Below are 18,475 nucleotides of genomic sequence, written 5' to 3' on the forward strand. Positions count from 1 at the left end.
GCCGCCTCACGGAAACGGCCGATCTTCGCCACGGAGACGGCCGAGTCGACCCTCGGCCGCGCTTCGGTCTCGTCGCCTTGCCCCCACGTGACGGGAGCTGCCGCCTGACGATTGGTCAGTTGCGAGTGTGTGAGCGAGGACGGCGCGAGCTGTGCATTACGTCATGATTAGAGGGAGGGGGAAGACTGAAAGGTGCAGCGGATTTATGAATGAACTGCAACATTCCTTCCGAAGAGTAGCGAAACACGAAAGGCTGCAGGTCAAACAGTGTTCTTTATATAGCAAAAATAACGATACCTAACCAACGGTTCGGGCTGGAGTCCTTCATCAAGGTATGAACAAAATGTAGGCAGGCGCCTGAACAAAATGGTAGTGGTGGGGGGGTGGAGAGAGAGAGCGAGTGGAAGGGGAAAGAACAATACCTAATATTCCGCCTGGGCATTCTCCAAATGAGTGGTACACTAATTTCTCCCGTTTTTGCTAGCCCACTCCCCATCCTCCTGTCTTCACTCCTCCAGCTCTTTTCCCTCTCCATTCAGAGCCACCTCCTCCCCGTTTGCTGCTGTACCCTCCCTCTCTCTCCCTTGTCCACTCCTGCCTGTGGGACCGTGCTCCCCTGCCCCACCATTTTGCTCATACTTTGATGAAGGATTCAAGCCCGTTACGATATAAAATCACTGTGTGACCTGCTGAGTTTCTCCAGCATCATGTTTTTAGTGAAAGTAGTAAATTCCACCAGCAACATTGATTCATTGAAGACCTCCGGTCTCGAAATGATGCGAGGTTCTTTATCAAGCAGCAGGTTTTCCCCGTTTGTTTTCACCAATCGCAGTATTTGAGCGAGCCACCAGGTTTATCGGGACAGGTAACCAAAGATAGGGTTTTTAAAAAGTAGTTTAAAGGAAGTACACGTGAAAACTTAAACACCAAATCCCCAGAATCTGCTGGGTCGAGCAGCATCAGTGGCAGAAAAATGGTATTTCCTGCCGAGGGACGGGGAAAATAGTAATATTCAGAGACCAAAATGGGTTATTTTGCGCCATCTTCCAGCATCTGCCAACGCGTGACCTGGAAGATGAACTCGGTTTCTCTCTCCACATATTTTACCTAACTTGTATTTTGTTTTACTTCAGATGTTTAGCAGTTATATTATCCTTTGGGTGTCTAACGACTTCCAGAGTTTTGATCAAGCCCGCTGAAGACAGAGTGGAACATCTCACATCTGAGGTTCGAGAACTAATTTGGAGGTGACCGCAGAGCTAGTTTCAAAGAAAGAGGGTTTAAAAATTCAATCGTTGTCAGTGCAGGAATCTGCAGAGTACAATATTGTGAGGATGAATTAAGATAGTTGTAGCAGAACAGCAGTTCCAGATTTGTTTTCCCCGTGCTCACGATTACGTTGCGCTCGAGCCTGGCTCAGCTTCAGTCAAAAACGATGCTCGAACTATGACCATGGACCTGCGTTCATGAAGTTGACGTAGATTTTAGATACATTCCGAAGCAATGTGCAAAGAGAATGTGACCTTTTATGGACAGATTGGGTTTGGTTTATAATCCAAAAACTCGTTTGATTAAAAAATTAGGAAAATTATAAAGTCTTCGAACAAGAATGTAGAGGCAGCAATGCCTTAATGCTACAAGGAAGAGTCTAATAGTTTGATTATGCCCAACTTTATCCATGATAGATTAACCTTGTGCCCCTTTAGGAATGGATTATTGTTTTTTTACCCACTTGGATAAATTATGGAGTAAGCACTGAGTGAACCGTACGTCAAAATTTTAAATATATTCAGTTTTCCTTGGTTCTTAAGAACATTTACCATCTTTATCTGAACCGACCAATATGACTGAGTTTCACGTGAACAGCAGCTCACGGGCGATTGGGATGAACAATACATGCTATTCATAAACAAGAGTTCACTCGAAGCGATTGCCGATAACATTTTTGCCCAAGTCACTTCGCTCTATTTTCCGTCGAGGGGAGTTCAGGAAAATCGTTGCTTTAATGAGATCTGCAATGTTTACTAATTTAAGTTCCAAACAACAAATGCAATGGGGAAGCGTCAGTAGCTTTCCAGGGATGCTAATCAGTACTAACAGAACTTGTTTGCGGCATGAAACCTGGGGGCTGTATCAACATTCAAATAATTACAACCACTCGAGCAAAATAGAAGGACACTTGCAAAGAACTGTGACTAATTTGAGAAAATATTGCTAATTACTGGGCTCCAAACGATAATTCAGAATTGGCTTAATTTGAGTCATTGTTAAGCAACAACAAAAAATGGTCATGACTTCAGGAATCGTCCATCTGTTACTTTTATATTAAAAATGGAAATTGTGCCTTTCCTTTCTGGGCATGGAAAGCACAATATGATAAAGCCTAGGCAATTAGACCAAATAGATTATGATTCAATATGTTAATAAGAGGAACATGGAAAAGCAATGTTTGTTAATCACAGAATTATTACAGCAAAAGAAACAAAACCTTTGTTAGCGAGTGAACGAATTGGCAGAGTGCAATTAAAACAAGACACAACACAAGCCATTTTAAAAAAAACCTTCTCTATCGCATCAACCTATTTTTCTTCCATCCAAGTACTTATCTAAAAGCCTCTTAAATCCCCCTAATATTCCAGCCTGTCAATGTATTCCAGGCATCCACAACTCTGTGGAAAAAGTTACACCTGATGTCTCCCCAAACTTTCCTCCCTTCACTTAATGTAGTCTGGTGTCTGCAGCTCCCTCCCTGGGAGAATAAGATGCTGGCTGTCTACCTTATCTATGCCTCTCAGAATTAGAAATCGAGGACACCTCTTTGAAGTCACCTCTCATCCTTCATCACTCCAAAGAGAAAAGTCCTACCTCTGCTAACCTGGTCTCATAAGACTTATTTCCCAATCCAGGCAACATCCTGTAAATCTCCTCTGCACCCTTTCCATACCTTCTACATCCTTAGAATATTGTGTTCCGTTCTGGTCACCTCATTTTAAGTGTGTGGTCTCACCAGAGATTAATAGAGATACAACATTACCTCACAACTCCTGAACTCAATCCCCAATAATGAAGCCCAGCATCCCATAGGCCTTCTTAACTGTCCTAACAACCTGTGCAATCTTGAGATATCTATGGATTTGAACCCTTTGTTCTTCCACACTGTTGTATCTATCAACACTGTACTCAACCTTCTGGGTTGACCTTCCAAAATGCATCACCTCACACTTATTAGGATTGAACTTCACCTGCCACTTTTCTGCCCAACTCTGCATCCTGTCCATATCATGTTGTATATAACCCACAACAACTTCTACACTATCTACAACTCCTCCAACCTTTGCGTCAACTGCAAACTTTCTGACCCATCCCTCTACATGTTCATCCAGGTCATTTATAACAATTTCAGAGTCCCAGAACGAATCCCTGCAGAATTCCACTAGTCACACACCTCCAGGCAGAATACTTCCTGTCCACTACTCCTCCTTGGTTTCTACAAGCAAACCAATTCCAAATCCTGAGATGCTACAAAAAACCGTTCACAGGGATGTTGTAGGCATTGAAAGGTTTGAATTATGGCAGTGCTAGAGAAACTCCACAGATCACACAGCATCCAATCTTTAGACCAGGCTGACAAATGTGGTCTTTACAGCTGAATGAGACAGAGGTGCTTCATGAGCCCTACAAGGAAGCTCAGGGTCTCTTCAAATGGCTTACCTGAAGAGATATTGGCCCACAGCATTTTTCATTCCACAGATGCTGCCCTATATGACTATGTCTAGGTTTTTTTTGCTCAATTGGTAGCATTGTTATAAAATCACAATTTCACTGGGACCACTGCACTTAGAGCAGTCCAGTTCATCCCATTCTTCTCTCCCCACCCCCCCCCCCACTTCCATAGCTTTTTAAAAATTATTCCAACTATTTATCCAATTCAGTTTAAAGACCAGCATGACCATTTCCACAAGATAGCAAATTCCAGATTGCAGCCACTCAGCATTTTTTCCATGCCACCCTTTTTACCCACTACCTGTCCTTGACCTATTCACCGAATCTAAAACTATCATGCTTTTATGAACCTTCCTGTTTGGAACAAGGAGGCCTCATTCTATTACAGAAAATATTCAAGACAAATTAGATTGAGAGGACTGTACAGTTGAAAAATGTTACATACACAGTACCGACCCTTTGGCCCACAATGTGATATCTTATGGATTTTATTTGAGTGGAGATTTAAAGACGCATAGGTTTGTGTATTAACCTCAAACAGTAAAAGGTATCAATCGACAAATGACATCAGTGGTTACAGACTTCCATCTTCATATACCCTTCATTAATCAAGTTTGAGAAAGAGTAGCTATAAGAATTAATTCATGGAGTACATTCATGATTCTTCCCTAGATCAGTAAAGATCTAAAAATAACCTGTTCCCTGTAATGGGCAATGATGCAAGTTCAATAACGAAAAAAAACCCAAATCTCTTAGGAAGTATTGATCATAGTAGGACTGCATTTTGTTTCAGAATGAAAAACAAAAGGTAGAGATGGTTATTGTGCACTTGTTTAATAGGCCAGCAGAAACAGTTGCAGGTGAGGAATGACATTTAGGGTAATTTATGACATTCAGCAAACTTTCCCAGTCAGGGGGAGGGGGAGATTCTAAGGGAGGAATGAACTAACCATGGGTAACCAAGCAAGGCAAGGAGTTGAAAGAGAAAACATGTAATGATCAAAAATTAGTAGTAGACCCAGAGACTGACAAACTTAGAATCCATGATTAATGGAACAAAACAACCAGTGCAAAGTAGCAAAAATACAACAAAAGATTGCTTAGTATATTAAAAAGGTACAAGTGAACATAGACTCCTTAAAGGTGGAGAAATATTTATGGTGAACTAGGACACAGCAGAGAAGTTAAACTGTTATTATGCAGGCTTTATAGTAGGAACTACTTGAATATTTTATTAGTGAATAATGCCAGCGTAGAATTAAATACCATCACTAGAGTGGTAGTAGGAGGCCAACCAATGAGGTCGAGGATTAACAGTTTCCCTTCTCAGATGACTTGCATCCTTCAATCCTCAGCATACCCTATTCAAAAAAGAGGAAATAAAATGTAGGTAATTTTAGGTCAAATAGCTTAATATCCACTCATGGAAAACTGTTACAATCAATCTTCAACGAATGGGAGACCTTTGGAAAATTGTGATCAAATCCATCCATGGCTTCATAAGAAAACAATATCTCATAGATCTATTGGAGTTCATCCAGGTGTTCAGTGCAATGCTTCACAAATGTTAAGTGACAAGAGCCCGTGGTGTTGTAATATAGACATGAAGAGGATCATTTCACTGGCATATAGCAGAGTAGATAGGGGATTATTTGTGCTGTGACTGCATTTTTTTTACATCTCTTCATGACAGATGGGAACAAATGGAGAGGAACCACATTGCAAGGAGAATGCAAATAATGCAGGTTCAATGAAGTCAGCAAAATGTTAGCAAATGTAGTCTCTAATGTGGGTAAATGTGAAGTTGTTTTGGAAGCTGAGTTGGAGAAATACTGCAACAAAAAAAAACCCACAAAATGAACTAAAGCAAGTTGAAGGCTAATGAATTTTCTCCATCACTTTGTGCTTTGCACACAAGGACTCCCACGTCCCTTTCTTGACCACTATCCTACACCTTCCAATTCGTGATCTTCATCTCCTGTCCCCATTGTGGATGTCCCTTTGGTTCATTGTCACAGGGACTTGGTGGATTGAGACATCATGGCCTCTTAGGATATCAGCCACCCTGTAAATAGAGGCCGAGTGATGAACAGCTGTAGCTCATCTGTTGAGCAAAGTTTGGGCTTTGTTCTGAGCACTAGGTCCCAATAGAGACTAAAGAGCTGAATTCCATAAGTGAGGCAAGAAATGCAAGTGACATTTGTCAAATGTAGCATTAAGAACAGCAAAATGAGATTGAGAGCTAAATGGACACCAATTTTTATTGAGTCTTAGACAGCATGGAAATAGGCCTTTCAGTTCACTGTCTCCACTGACTGTGACACTAATTTTACCTTCACCTCCTTTATTCTCTCCAATTCAAATCTATTGGCTATCTTTCTTCTCTACACCCCCCCCCCCCCCCCAACCATAGACTAGTATCCATTTATACTGTGGGGAATTGACCTTACTACCCACACATCATCAGAATGTGAAATAAAACCAAAATACTCATACAAAACCCAGTTACAGGAAAAACAGTTAGCAGAGATCAGGATTGAACCAGGGCCACTGGGAATGATGGGTCTACAGGCTGGTCCACTGTACCTGAGCCCCAGGAGAGCTGAAGACAGTGGGTATGAAGAGGAAAGCATCAAATATTGAAGTCAAACCTCACACATTGGAAGTTTCTGGGATAATAATAACATAACATCAACACAGGAACTCCTCAGTTAAATTTTCAAAGCCCATTTTTTTGAGTTTCCTTCTTTGGAAGGGTCAGAAACAAACATTCACTGATATATTTGTATAATCTTGAATAATTTTGGGTACTCATCAGAAAATTAAGGAATAATTTTGGCCAAGTCCTGGAGAACATTCAGGTATGGACTCATAGTGACAGGGTCCACACAAGTGCTGGTAATGTGCTGCTCGCTTGATATTCAATTGTGTTCCCACGGGGTCTCTCACCAATATTCTGGGGCTTTCCATTTGCCAAAGCTCAACAAGCCACACAAGTAATGTGGTACTGAAGCAGATGATAGGCTGGGTATCTGATGAGGTGCAACTCATTAACTGTTACCCTAATGCCTACCACCTCTGACAAGGCACAAATCAGGAATATGATAGATATGCTCTCCACCAACCTGTCTGAACACAGCTCCAAAAAACTCCTGATACTCCCCAGTGGATTTGACAACCATTCTACAGGTGGTGCAGTGTGTACCATTCAGACTCTAGCTACCCACCCAGGCTATGACAACTCCTTCCATATCCATAATGTCCACTCAATGTTGCACAACTCCCCAAATGGAATGCAATGCAATTTCTTCAACATCACTGGGTCCCAACCTTCAGACTGTGCTAAGTCCAGAAAATAGGACTGCAGCATTTCATGGTCAAGCATAATTAAGGATGAGCAATAAATGCTACACAAGCCCCACACCGAGAGAAACTTTCAAATACGTCAATGTATCATGCAATTCACCCAGTCAAGCATTCACATTTGGCAGATATTGCAGGTCCTTATTTCATTCCTTTTTGAACTTTATCAGCTCAGTTCTCTTGGGTAGAGAATTCCATAATTCACTGTACAAATGCAGTAAGCCATATTTAGTCAAATCCTCTTAAAATTAAAGCAGACATACTGTTTGCCTTCCTAATTGATGTTTCCACAATTTAACTTGCAGTTTCAAAGTCAGATGGAAAGTTTGCAATGCTATCATTATTGGTTTGGGAAGTAATGTTTCAGTTATGCAGAACATTGATCAGATCACACCTTGAACACTGCATACCATATCAGACTCATTTTTTAAGGATGTTTCCTCTTGTGGAAGTGTGTAAAATCAGGGTCATCCATTTAAGACTAGTTACTTTTCATCCATTTTGCTAGCTATACAAAAATATCTAACATTTGTCAACCATATTTTCCCTTTCCTGGATTCTATTGGTTCAATCCCATTTTCTAAGTAACCTACTGTCATTTATCAAGTTAACCGTTCTGCATTTCTTTTTTTCTGCAGACATTTGCTTATCTGCTATTTGAATGATAACCATCTCCATGCTCTTCTTTTTCCAACGCTTGGGATGCAGTCATCAGGTCCTGCAGATTTTTTTGGCTTTCAGCTCAATTAATTTTCCCAATGGATTTTATTGATGCTAATTTTTTTCACCTCATTCACTGTTCTCACCAGCAAAATCACACCATCCTGTTATGTGCCACCAAAAGTGCACACAATCCTCCAGATGTGACCAAATCAATGTTTTGTTCAGATGCAAAACAACACCCCAGTTTTCATATTCCATGCCATATCCTTCTTTACCAGCGTACTGACCAGTTGTTACTAACAGGGAACTATGGATGAACCCCAAGGTCTCTGCTCACCACATTCTGTAGTGCTTCCACCATTTACTGTCGCAGTCCAACACACATTTGACCGCATTACATTTGTCCAGACTAAATTCCACCTGCCAATAATCTGCCCAATTTTCTGACTGATCCAAACCCTGCTGTAACCTTAGACAATCAGCCCATCTGTCCACATCAATTTGCTCACATCTCCTACATTCTCATCTAAGTCATTAATTAATATACTGTATACAGCACTGACTGCTACATTATTAGTCCACAGACTTCCAACCAGAAAAAACATTATCACCATCGATACCTTCTCCCTACTATCACTGTCAGTTTTGGATCCAATTAGCCAGCTAACTTAGATTCCATGTGCCTCAGCCTTCTGGGTCAGTTTGATATTATAACCTTGTTAAATGTCTTACAAAAGTCCATATAAACATCTGTTGCTCTGCCTTTTATTACTTCCTCAAAACACTCAATTTAGTTAGTGAGACAGAATGTTTCCCACATAATACCCCTAATCAGTTTCTGCTTTCCAAAGTTCAGCCTGGTCAATACAAGAGGAGAGGACTGGCTGCATAATGTTTCACTTGAAATAAGGGAAACAGTGGTGACCTGAAAGAAAGAGGTTATCATGCAAGTTTCTTCGGCAAGACACTGAAGTGGCTGATCTGAAGGAATCAGTTGTGGATGTCCAACAAGCAACAAATCTCTCTCTGAAAATCAACAAGAACCTTCCTGAACGGTAACCATTTACCTTTCAAACACCAAAGCCTGGTGAAATTCATAAATGTTAAATTCTGTGCACCGTATAAGAATTGCCTCCGACCAGTGAACCTAGAGGAGTGAGAAGTGAGATTGGATTGTGAATTGAAGAACTTTTTTGAACTTACACACACACATTATATGCATGTGCACTTAGAATTAGAAGGGGGGGGGGGTTAGGTTAGGTTAAGTTAAATAGTAATAAGTTAAAGTTTGATCCTGTTTTTATATTTAAAGATAATTAAAAGCAACTTTTGTTTAAGTAACCATTTAAGAACAAAACTAGCACTAGGCTCACAGTGACCAATGGCTTGGTGTTCTTCAGACATCAAGTAAGTACCCATTGCCAGAACCTCAAAACAGTGTAGAAATGCACTCCTGTGAAATCGTCCAAATCCAATGGCGATATATGCATATTGTAAAGTTTCAATGGCAGAAGGATGTGAAGCTTGTGATACAAAAGCAGTATCCACTTAACAAAACCTACATACCTGAATAATCAAGCACAGAGCTCGGCAGTCTATGCCAGACAGAAAACTGGAAATTTGAATTACCCCAGGTGTTTGCCTAATGATTAAAATATAAAATTCTAAGATAGGTTTCATTTCATAACCTGCTGATATTCTTGAGCATCTTTATGCTTTACTCTAATGCTTTTACTGGGCAGAAACTGAGCCAAATGCAGCCATTACATTGACCTTCAGATATTGTACATACTTTGCATTTTTAACCCCTTCATGACCAATATTGCTCACACAAAATGTTTCAGGAAGGAAGCAATCCAAAGGTGGCACTTTGCAAATTTAGGAGAGAGCGCCATCGTGGCAAAGACAACACCTGGCAACTGCAGAGTAGTAGTCTTGCTTTCCCGACTTTAAAGTGCGGCAAGAAGAAAGTGCACCAACAACAGATTTTTAAAACCACGCTTTTATTGCTGTCGGAAGACATTTCTTTCTGGGCATATCTTTTAGGAAAGTAATAAATCCATGGCTGCTGTCATTTAAAGACTAAGTATAGGCTTTTGAAGCTATTCCTTTCAGAGTAGTGGGTTTACACACCTGTCAGTTAGGATGCAGGAGGTTCCTTCACATTCCACAAAAACCTACTTTAACCATTTACCATCAACTGGAGAACTGTTTTAATAGACTGAACTAGGTTCATCTAGAAGAACAGATTAAGAGGAAGCAGTGATGTGGTGTCTTTGGACTTTTCGTAAGCTTTCAACATGGTGCTACACAAAAGGTTATCAAAACAAAATTGGAACATAGAACAATGTACAAATGTGGATTGAGGAAGAAAACAGTGAGCTACCTGTCATTTTTAATTTGGGAGGATGTGACAAACACGGTGGCTCACTTGGTGATAAAAGCAAGTGTAACAATAAGAATAGGAAAGCAGCTTTTTTTAGTCAACCTTTCATCCTTCAAATTTTGGATTCAAGTCATGCACAAAATTATTTATTTCCAGACTATGTCATGGATATTCATGACAAACAACCAATGAGAAATGCAGCATAAACTGCAGAATTGTTAGTCAATTACACACAATGATGGATACAATGGAGAAAAGACACCGCTTTTTGCTCACATGGTACACTTATGGGTCTCTTGGACTGCTCAGAAACTATGAAGTAGCTCACTTTTGATTTCCAGGCACATCGTACATACACGGAAAAATGAATGACTCAGTATTCCATTCTCCATTCATACTAAATGTGCTGGAGTATTAACTTCAATATTAGTAACCTTTGTTTTGAAACATCCCGACGATTCAGGGAGATCAAAACTACATTGTGTGCACAATAAGAGGTAAAAAAGCCTCCCAAATGTCATATAAATGTAAGGAGGCACAAAAGATTGCTGATGCTGGAATCTGGAGAAAAGAGCAACCTGCTTTTGGAACTCTGGACCAGGCAGAATCATTGGGAGAAAAGAATGGTTGATGCTTTGGTTCAGAGGACTCCAAAGGGTTCTTGGTTAAATAGTCAATAATTATTTTTCTTCCCATTGATGCTGTTTGACCCACTGAGTTCATAGAAACATAGAAGATAGGAGCAGGAGTAGGTCATTCGACCCTTCGAGCCTGCTCCGCCATTTAACGAGATCATGGCTGATCTTAAAGCAGATATTTTTTTTAATTTAAATTGTAATCATGTCCTTGGTTCTGGGATAAAATGCCCAAGAGACTGATAGAACTTCCTTTCATCTTCAGCTGTTGCTGCTTTACATCATTGAGGGGACAGATGGAAGTCAATGTCACAATAAAAAAAACCTGGGCCAGAGGGGGAGCACAAACCGAAGAAGCATTTCTGCATCAGCAGTGTTCAGCTGAGCAAAAACTGATAGTTAAGACTGATCAAGTTTTCTGGCTTGAATATCTCCGAAATAACCAAAATGATTTTCTTCCTGTCCAGATAGTGCATTATCAAACTTTTCTTATTAATCAAAGTCACAGAGTTCTGCAAAATGATAAAAATCAATGCCTCCTGACATGCTGCAACTATATTGTGAGCAAATTTGAGTCATCACATGACAGGAAGGTGTGGCAGCTTCAGAGGGCACAGAAGAGGATCAGCAGAATGGCACCTGGATTAGAGCATCAGCTACAAGGAGGGGTTGCACAAAACTGGATTGGTTTTTCTGGAGTGAAAGCCAAGGTGTACAGAACTATGAGAAACACAGAAAGGATAGTAGTCTTTTTTTCCAGGTGGAAATGTCATATACTGGAGGGAAAAGTTTAGAGGTGAGAGAGAGGAGGTTTAAAGGAGATATGCAAGACAACCATTCAAAATCAGAGGGGTAGGGTACCTGTAACACATGGGGTGGTGCAGAGATTTAAGCAGATGGCACAGTGACATTCAAGAGACATCTGGATAGGCATGAGAAGATGCAGGAAGGGAAGAATTTGGACCACATACAAGCAGGTGGGATAGTTTAATTGTGCATCATGTTTGGGACAGACATCCTGGGCCAAAGGACCTGTTCCTGTTCTGCACTGTTCTAACAAACATGGTTTAGGGATGGCTTTATCCAGTGATCCTAAAGAGAAAAATATGAACACAAGGTAAACTAATTTCGCACAGCCAGTTGCTACAAAGCAAGTGAGAGCAACACATGACCTCTTACCTTTCTAAACAGACACATACACAGGTGAACTTACCAGGCAAGTATCCATCTTGCACTTTCCAGCTTTCCATGGTTAAGTATTTGTGCCTCACAGCACCATTCATGTCAAACTTTACTATGAATACTGTATTCCAATTGGCAGATGGTACTGTGAACATTTACAGTGAAATCATTGTTATTCACAGTAAAATGGATTTAATATACAATTGATTACAGAGTGGTAATAATTCAGATATATTGTCTATATATATACATATATATATGTATATATAGCTTAATATTTCACATACATTGTCTGTCAAAGCATAGGCATTGTTTTTTTTTTTACAAATCGGACCAACTGCAGAGCAGTATCCCCTTTCGACAGTGTAAGCTCCACAACCCCTTCAGACCCTACTCAGATACAATGTAGTGTTGTTGAGAGATCTGCTCCTTCATTACTGCCATTTATTGAGACTATATTCAACAGCAGCAAAAGAGTTACAGCAACTGTGATTAGACTGGTTTGGTGTTGCGAGAACCTTGCATGGACCAGTCGTGGGCGTGTAATTCCATGAGCATCACCAGGTGCTTGTGCCATTTCAGTGATGTCAGTTGTGCTGACCCGAGAAGACGTGTGGTTCGTTCAACAATCAACACCCTTTTCAGGGTGAAAGTAAAGTGAACTACCCTTCGAACAAGAGGGATGATTAATGACTGGAAGATGGTTCAACATCTCTGTGACTATATACGTAACAGCCTCAAGCCCAGCTCACCTGTCACCCTCCAAAACTCTCATCAGGCTATGGGGTTGTGTGGCATTTCAGCACACACCAAACAGCCCTTTTTCTGCAAGGGTTGGCTGACTCTTCACACTGGCCAAATGCTCAGTGGTTTTGGGAAAGTGGGAATAAAAGTGGAACAGCAGCTCACATTAGGTAACTCATTTTATTTTAAAATGTCCACCATTATAATCTTAAAAAACACATCTGATGAATTTGCAGTAGTTTCATGATAAATACTCACTGTTTAACCTGGAGACCCGGTATTAAATCGGAACTTGTTCTATGAAGCCAAAGCAACACAAAAGCATGCTCAGCTGACTTCAGACTGGTGACTGGAGCACCCCACCCATCCCTTTCTATTCCTAAAACACCATCACATCAGCATGTTCAGAGGGAGTGGTTGAGTTTCACCAACTCCTATTCAACTGTGCTGCAGAATTTACATTAGTACACAGATTTTACAGCTGCAGTCATTCATAACATAATCATTCAGATCAATTCCATTTCAGAAATCATGGCATAAAGTTGTCATCTTTGACACACAGTAGTTTTTTTTTAATAAAAACCCTGGCAATTTAAATTTAATTCAGCTGCAATATATTTCAGAAAACCATCTCAGAGGAAGAAAGTATAGTTTTCATTAATTATTGCTGCAAAACTATAATAACGGATTTTCAGAGTTTTTTTGCAGTGTGATTTAAAAATATTCAAATTGACTTGAAACCTACTGAAGATGGATTCTGCCTGCTTAAGCCTACTTACAGTAGGCCCTAATCATCAGTTGTGCAGCACTGATTGGATAACAAATGCTATCTCTAACCAATGGAGATGTGTGGGATGGCTGTGATGGTGAGGGAATAACAGGGCAGTTTGGTGCACTTGTAGAATTGTGTTTTCTTAGCAAGTTATCATTTTACGGCAGGAAGCAGTGCAATTTGTGTTTGTGTTAATACAAAGGTGCTAATACAAATATTACTGTATTTAATTTATATAGGACAAGTTTTCCCATTTGCTCAGAATTTTCAGGCTCTGGTTGCTGGGGGTTTGTGACTGGCAGAGGCAGAACAGAGGAATTCCATGAGGTGAAGTGGTGGAGGCAGAATTAGACCAGTGATGGGAAGACAACATCAGGCCACCATTTTTTGCTTCAATTAAAATGTTCAAACAGGCCCAGGTCACAGGTTTCTTTACAAGGCTCAAAGATGCGAGCAATTTCTTCCGGCCTCAAAAATATTAGTTGCAGTAGGAGTATTCAGTGTTTCTATTAAAACTTAAAATCTAACAATTGAATATTCTGACAATCAATTTACATGGCAGCCACTTTAGTTGCAATAATATGCAAATAAATTAGGAACATTTAATCTGTTTGTACAATTTTATTGTCAGAAACGACCCACTGAAAGAAAATGCTTAACTAAATCAGATCGATGTGCAGAGAAGTTGTCTGAATAATGGTGAAGCTTAATGATAATTGGTTGTAAAATACCAAAAGGGGGGGTTTCCAAATGGAGGCAAAGCAGCTTGAAGTTAATGGGTTAAAGAGTATTACATTTGATTTTTGAATCAAAAAGAACTCATCCGTTAAAAAGAGATGTTAATACATCTCTCATCCTTTCAATTCAGAGTTCAATTTGATTAAGGCAGTATCTGTGCCTAGTCTAGTCTCTGGTTTTGCAATTCCAGAACATGTTTCTCTTGATACTGATTAAACAGAGCTGCCCCAGTTATCACTTTGCTCAAGGAGTGGAATTTGGGACAATTCTTGCTTCAATGAGCTTGGGTTTCTGATCAGATTGGTCCATTGCATAAAACCAAGTCACAGAGCTTTATCCAAATCAAGACCCAGCTACTTAAAGCAACAAGAAATCTGAAATGACAAATAAATGCCCATAATCGGAGTTTGGAATTTAGAATGTAATGCTTTTCAATCTCATGTCTGATGCTATTTTGTTATTCTTATAAATATCTAATGTTATTGTATATGTGACAGTATTTGAATTTGTAAATACATTAACCAATTTTAATCTAATTAGGAAAGTCAGGTCTGGACAAATGTCAGCAGGGCAGTTAAGCAACTGCTTACAGAACAAGTACTGAGTGGAAGAAATTAATCTAATATTTATTGGAACACGTCAGGCTAAATGATGAACTTCAATTAAAAAAAAAATGGGACTGTGTTATCAGCTCTTAATAATGATATATGGGGCTCCAACATGCTATTAGAAGGGAATTACAGTTGCCAATACTTTATCACGTGTCAAAACCTATTTTACATGTGTTTGTTCTGGTCTTTGGAAACTCACCAATCAGCAATTTTAAAAAATTAGAATTTTTGATGAGAATAAGAGGAATTGCTAGCAGTGAAAAAAAGTTGGGCAAAGATTCAACTGATATCAATGTTTCCATTCCATTCCAATCTTAAAAACCAGGCTCAGGACTGATTTGGGATGACTGGGGATGAGCTTTCAATATTTATATAGCCCAATTAACATGTTCATATACTGCAAATGCAATGGTGAGATTTTGTCCATCAAATAATAATGAAAAATGGCTCTAGCATGCATCTACTCCCAAACTTTTGTCCACCAAAAGTTTGATTTTTTTTTTTAAATTGGATGGAAGTGTTATTTCTATAAATTCCTCACCAACTGGCATCCCATGCATTAACAGGAAGAACACTTAAATGAAAATGTCAAAAACAGAGGGTGAAATTGCTAAAGCACTCAGCCGTTCAGGCAGCATCTGTGGAAAGAGAAAAATGTTTCAGGTTGGGGTCTTCAAGCTGAAGCATTAATTTATTTGTTCTTTCCAAAGATACTGCCTGACCTGCTGAATGTTTGAACATCTGGTTTTTATTTAAGAAGGAGAACTAACTCCACTACTTTTAGGAATGTTCAACTATAGCAAGCTTGAGAAAGCAGCTCACTTTGTTCCAAGAGGTTACCTAAAGATCAGATAATATTGCAGCTAATCTGCTTGATTGGTGAAGAATAGCAATCCCTCAATGGATCAATAAATAACAGGAAGTGACTCTACTGGTTCAACCTCTTCCTACACTTGCAATTCCTTTCATCTCCAAATAGAACCACAGCTGTCTTTCAGGACTGAAAGCTGATATTAAAGGAATAGGATAATTTGGGAGTTTTAATGAGAAATGTTTTTTTTTTAAGAGCCATGAAACAAGCTTCTGGTTTACATGCAACTTGGATTTGGGGCCAAGGTAAACATTAAAAACCTGCCATACATGCATATAGATCTGAACACCCTGGGTTTAAGGCCAGTTTTTGAACATTATTTCCACCCTGGGAACCAAGGGCAAGTAGCAGAAAACCAGTTTGCAGCTTGCTCTCAATTTTTGTTAACAGAAAATTGGATGCCCTGTTCTAAAGTTTGAAATGGGCTATTAACTTCTAGTTCATTTGGAATACAAGTGAGGGCTTATTTGGAGGATGTAAATGCTTCACATGACCAGATTCTTCCAACCCTGATCTCTTGGTGCGCACTGCTGACATTCAATTTTCATCCTTAATATTTCTCAGAGGATCAGATTAAAGATGACATTAAACTACAGGAATAAGACAAAGCAGCAAAACCAACCATTGGAAGGGAGAACTGACATTTGAGTGGGGGAAGGTGACGATGTCTGGGAACAGATCACTCTGCAGGGTTCGAAGTCATGCTCTTTGCAACCTCTTTCCATTTTACCTGAAGTATAGGCCTCAGATTATTTCACCCCCCCCCCCCCCCCCAAAGGCACTTGATATCCATAAACAGCATAGACATGAGCAATGGAGCTACCTCCTGTGTTACTGTGATCCACACAGAAATCAGGACGTAAAATGAAAATATTAAAAACCATGAATAATCATTTCACGCAGACACGACCAACGTGAATTGGTTCCTACCAACGAGGCCAATTTGTGATGCAAAAAGATGCATCATAGACAGCTAGAGATTTGTAGCTTTGTAAGTTCATCCATTTCCTCTGGATCTTCGTTACCCATTTTGCAGCCTGCCTCTTCAACCTGCTTTTTCATTACCTTCTGTCGAGCACAAGGCGCTTCTTTATCCTCAATGTCGTCTGAGCAATGAGTAGATTTGTCTGTGATTGGCCGCGAAGGCACAAGGCTAGCAAGCTCGTCTGTGGGAGAGCGCCCAATGCTTCCATCCACTTGCACTCGGATGTCTGGGGACACTGAATGCTGATGTGATGGGATGATCCCACTGTTTGTGCTTTTTGGGTATAAGTAGGTTTTCATTTGACCTTTGCCCTTGACATTCACTGTCCCCCGATAATCAAAGTCATAACCCATTTCGTTCAATATTCGATAGCTCTCCTCACTCACCTGGATCCTGCATTCCACTCCTGTAGTGTCCATCCTACTAGCAATGTTCACCGTGTCACCCCAGATGTCATACAGTAGCTTTGTAGTGCCGATAACTCCTGCAGTGAGGGGTCCGTGGTTGAAACCAATCCTCAGTTTAAAGTTGAACCACAGCATGTCCTTGTTGAACTCATCCACAACCCTCATCATTTCTTTGGCAAACTCAAAAAGGGTCTGCAAGTGACTGTGTGGATGGTTGCTGTCACGTCGCTGTGATGGATTCAACCCAGAAGCTGCCATGTAAGTAGCTCCAATGGTTTTGATTTTTTCAATATTGCTGTTGTATTGAGGCTTGCTCAGTAATTCATCAAAATCACCAATTAATTCATTCAACACCCGGTAGCATTCCTTACCCCCTTCGTAGTTTTCCTCGTAAAACTCACTGAAATTAACAATACTAGCAAAAATAACCCCCACATCTTCATGGTTTTTGGAGTAATGGGGAGTGACTTTGAGTTGATCAGCCACGTGCGCAGGGATGATGTTGTGAAGCAGCCAGTCTGCTTGGTCTTTCATGCTCTGTATCTTGTGACGATGAAGGTCTGCCTCCACATTGCCATGGTAATTGAGTCGATAACTGACCTCAAATTCACGGTTCAGGAACCAGACCAGCAAAAGCAACAGGACGATATCCAGAATTACTTCTTGTCTGATCCGTTCTAGATTTTTTGAACTCCAACCAGTTGTTGAAACATTGCAGCCAACTCCTCTGTTCGGGGTTGGGGGAAGAATAAAAAAGTGATTTTCTTTTCAAAAGAAACAATTGGTATGCTTTAATAAACAGAATAAAATCAGATGAACATTGTACATATGTATCAAGTACTTAACATTAGAAATTACCAAAGGGGTAAAGCAGCACAAAACCAGATCAAACAGCTTGAGAGAGTTTGTAACATGAACCTGTTCTCCTCAGGAATTAGGTTGAGATGATATTAATGATGATTTAAGATTCTAAGGGATTTGAATATTATGGACCTTGCCCAGGTCAGAGGAGCAAGAGGATATCTATATTTAGAAAATGTTGCTGTGAAATATTCCCAACATTTCATTGAAATCCTACATTACAGTACACAAGCTGCAAAAAAAAACTTACATGCTCTCAAAATATTCCAAAATATTTCTCAAATGACTTTAATATAATTGCCATTACAAAAAGAAAATAAGTTCAATGTCCAGATTATCCAAATATTAACTTTACCTTCTAATTGTTTTTTTTTAATTTTATCTGAAAGTTTTCCGTACATGAAATCAAACCCAGATGCAAAATAAATAATGATGAACCATTAAGTGTTTTCAACATCTTCTGTTTTTATTTCAAACTACCTACTTTCAAGAGGTTGGCTGAAAAGGTGCAATTTGGCCAAAACACCAATGGGG

General features: G+C 39.8%; 1 protein-coding gene across 11 annotated transcripts in view; it reads right to left on the reverse strand.

Moving 5' to 3' along the window:
• Nucleotides 1-4,860: 4,860 nt before the first annotated feature.
• The window catches only part of adcy9 (adenylate cyclase 9), a 96,821-nt gene continuing 83,206 nt past the window's right edge, over nucleotides 4,861-18,475 (reverse strand). For 2 of the 11 annotated variants that reach the window (XM_069905364.1, XM_069905365.1), the window contains one exon: nucleotides 12,858-17,807. In XM_069905364.1, the coding sequence (XP_069761465.1) occupies nucleotides 16,652-17,807 (1,156 nt within the window). In that variant the 3' untranslated portion in view covers nucleotides 12,858-16,651. Of the gene's footprint in view, nucleotides 5,085-8,816; nucleotides 8,897-9,024; nucleotides 11,863-11,983; nucleotides 12,098-12,857; nucleotides 17,808-18,475 lie in introns of those variants that run through there. The other 9 variants (XR_011347145.1, XR_011347143.1, XR_011347144.1 and 6 more) reach the window with 9 other exon arrangements.

Source organism: Narcine bancroftii, chromosome 12 (genome assembly GCF_036971445.1).
Source record: "Narcine bancroftii isolate sNarBan1 chromosome 12, sNarBan1.hap1, whole genome shotgun sequence".
NCBI classification, from domain to species: Eukaryota; Metazoa; Chordata; class Chondrichthyes; order Torpediniformes; family Narcinidae; genus Narcine; species Narcine bancroftii.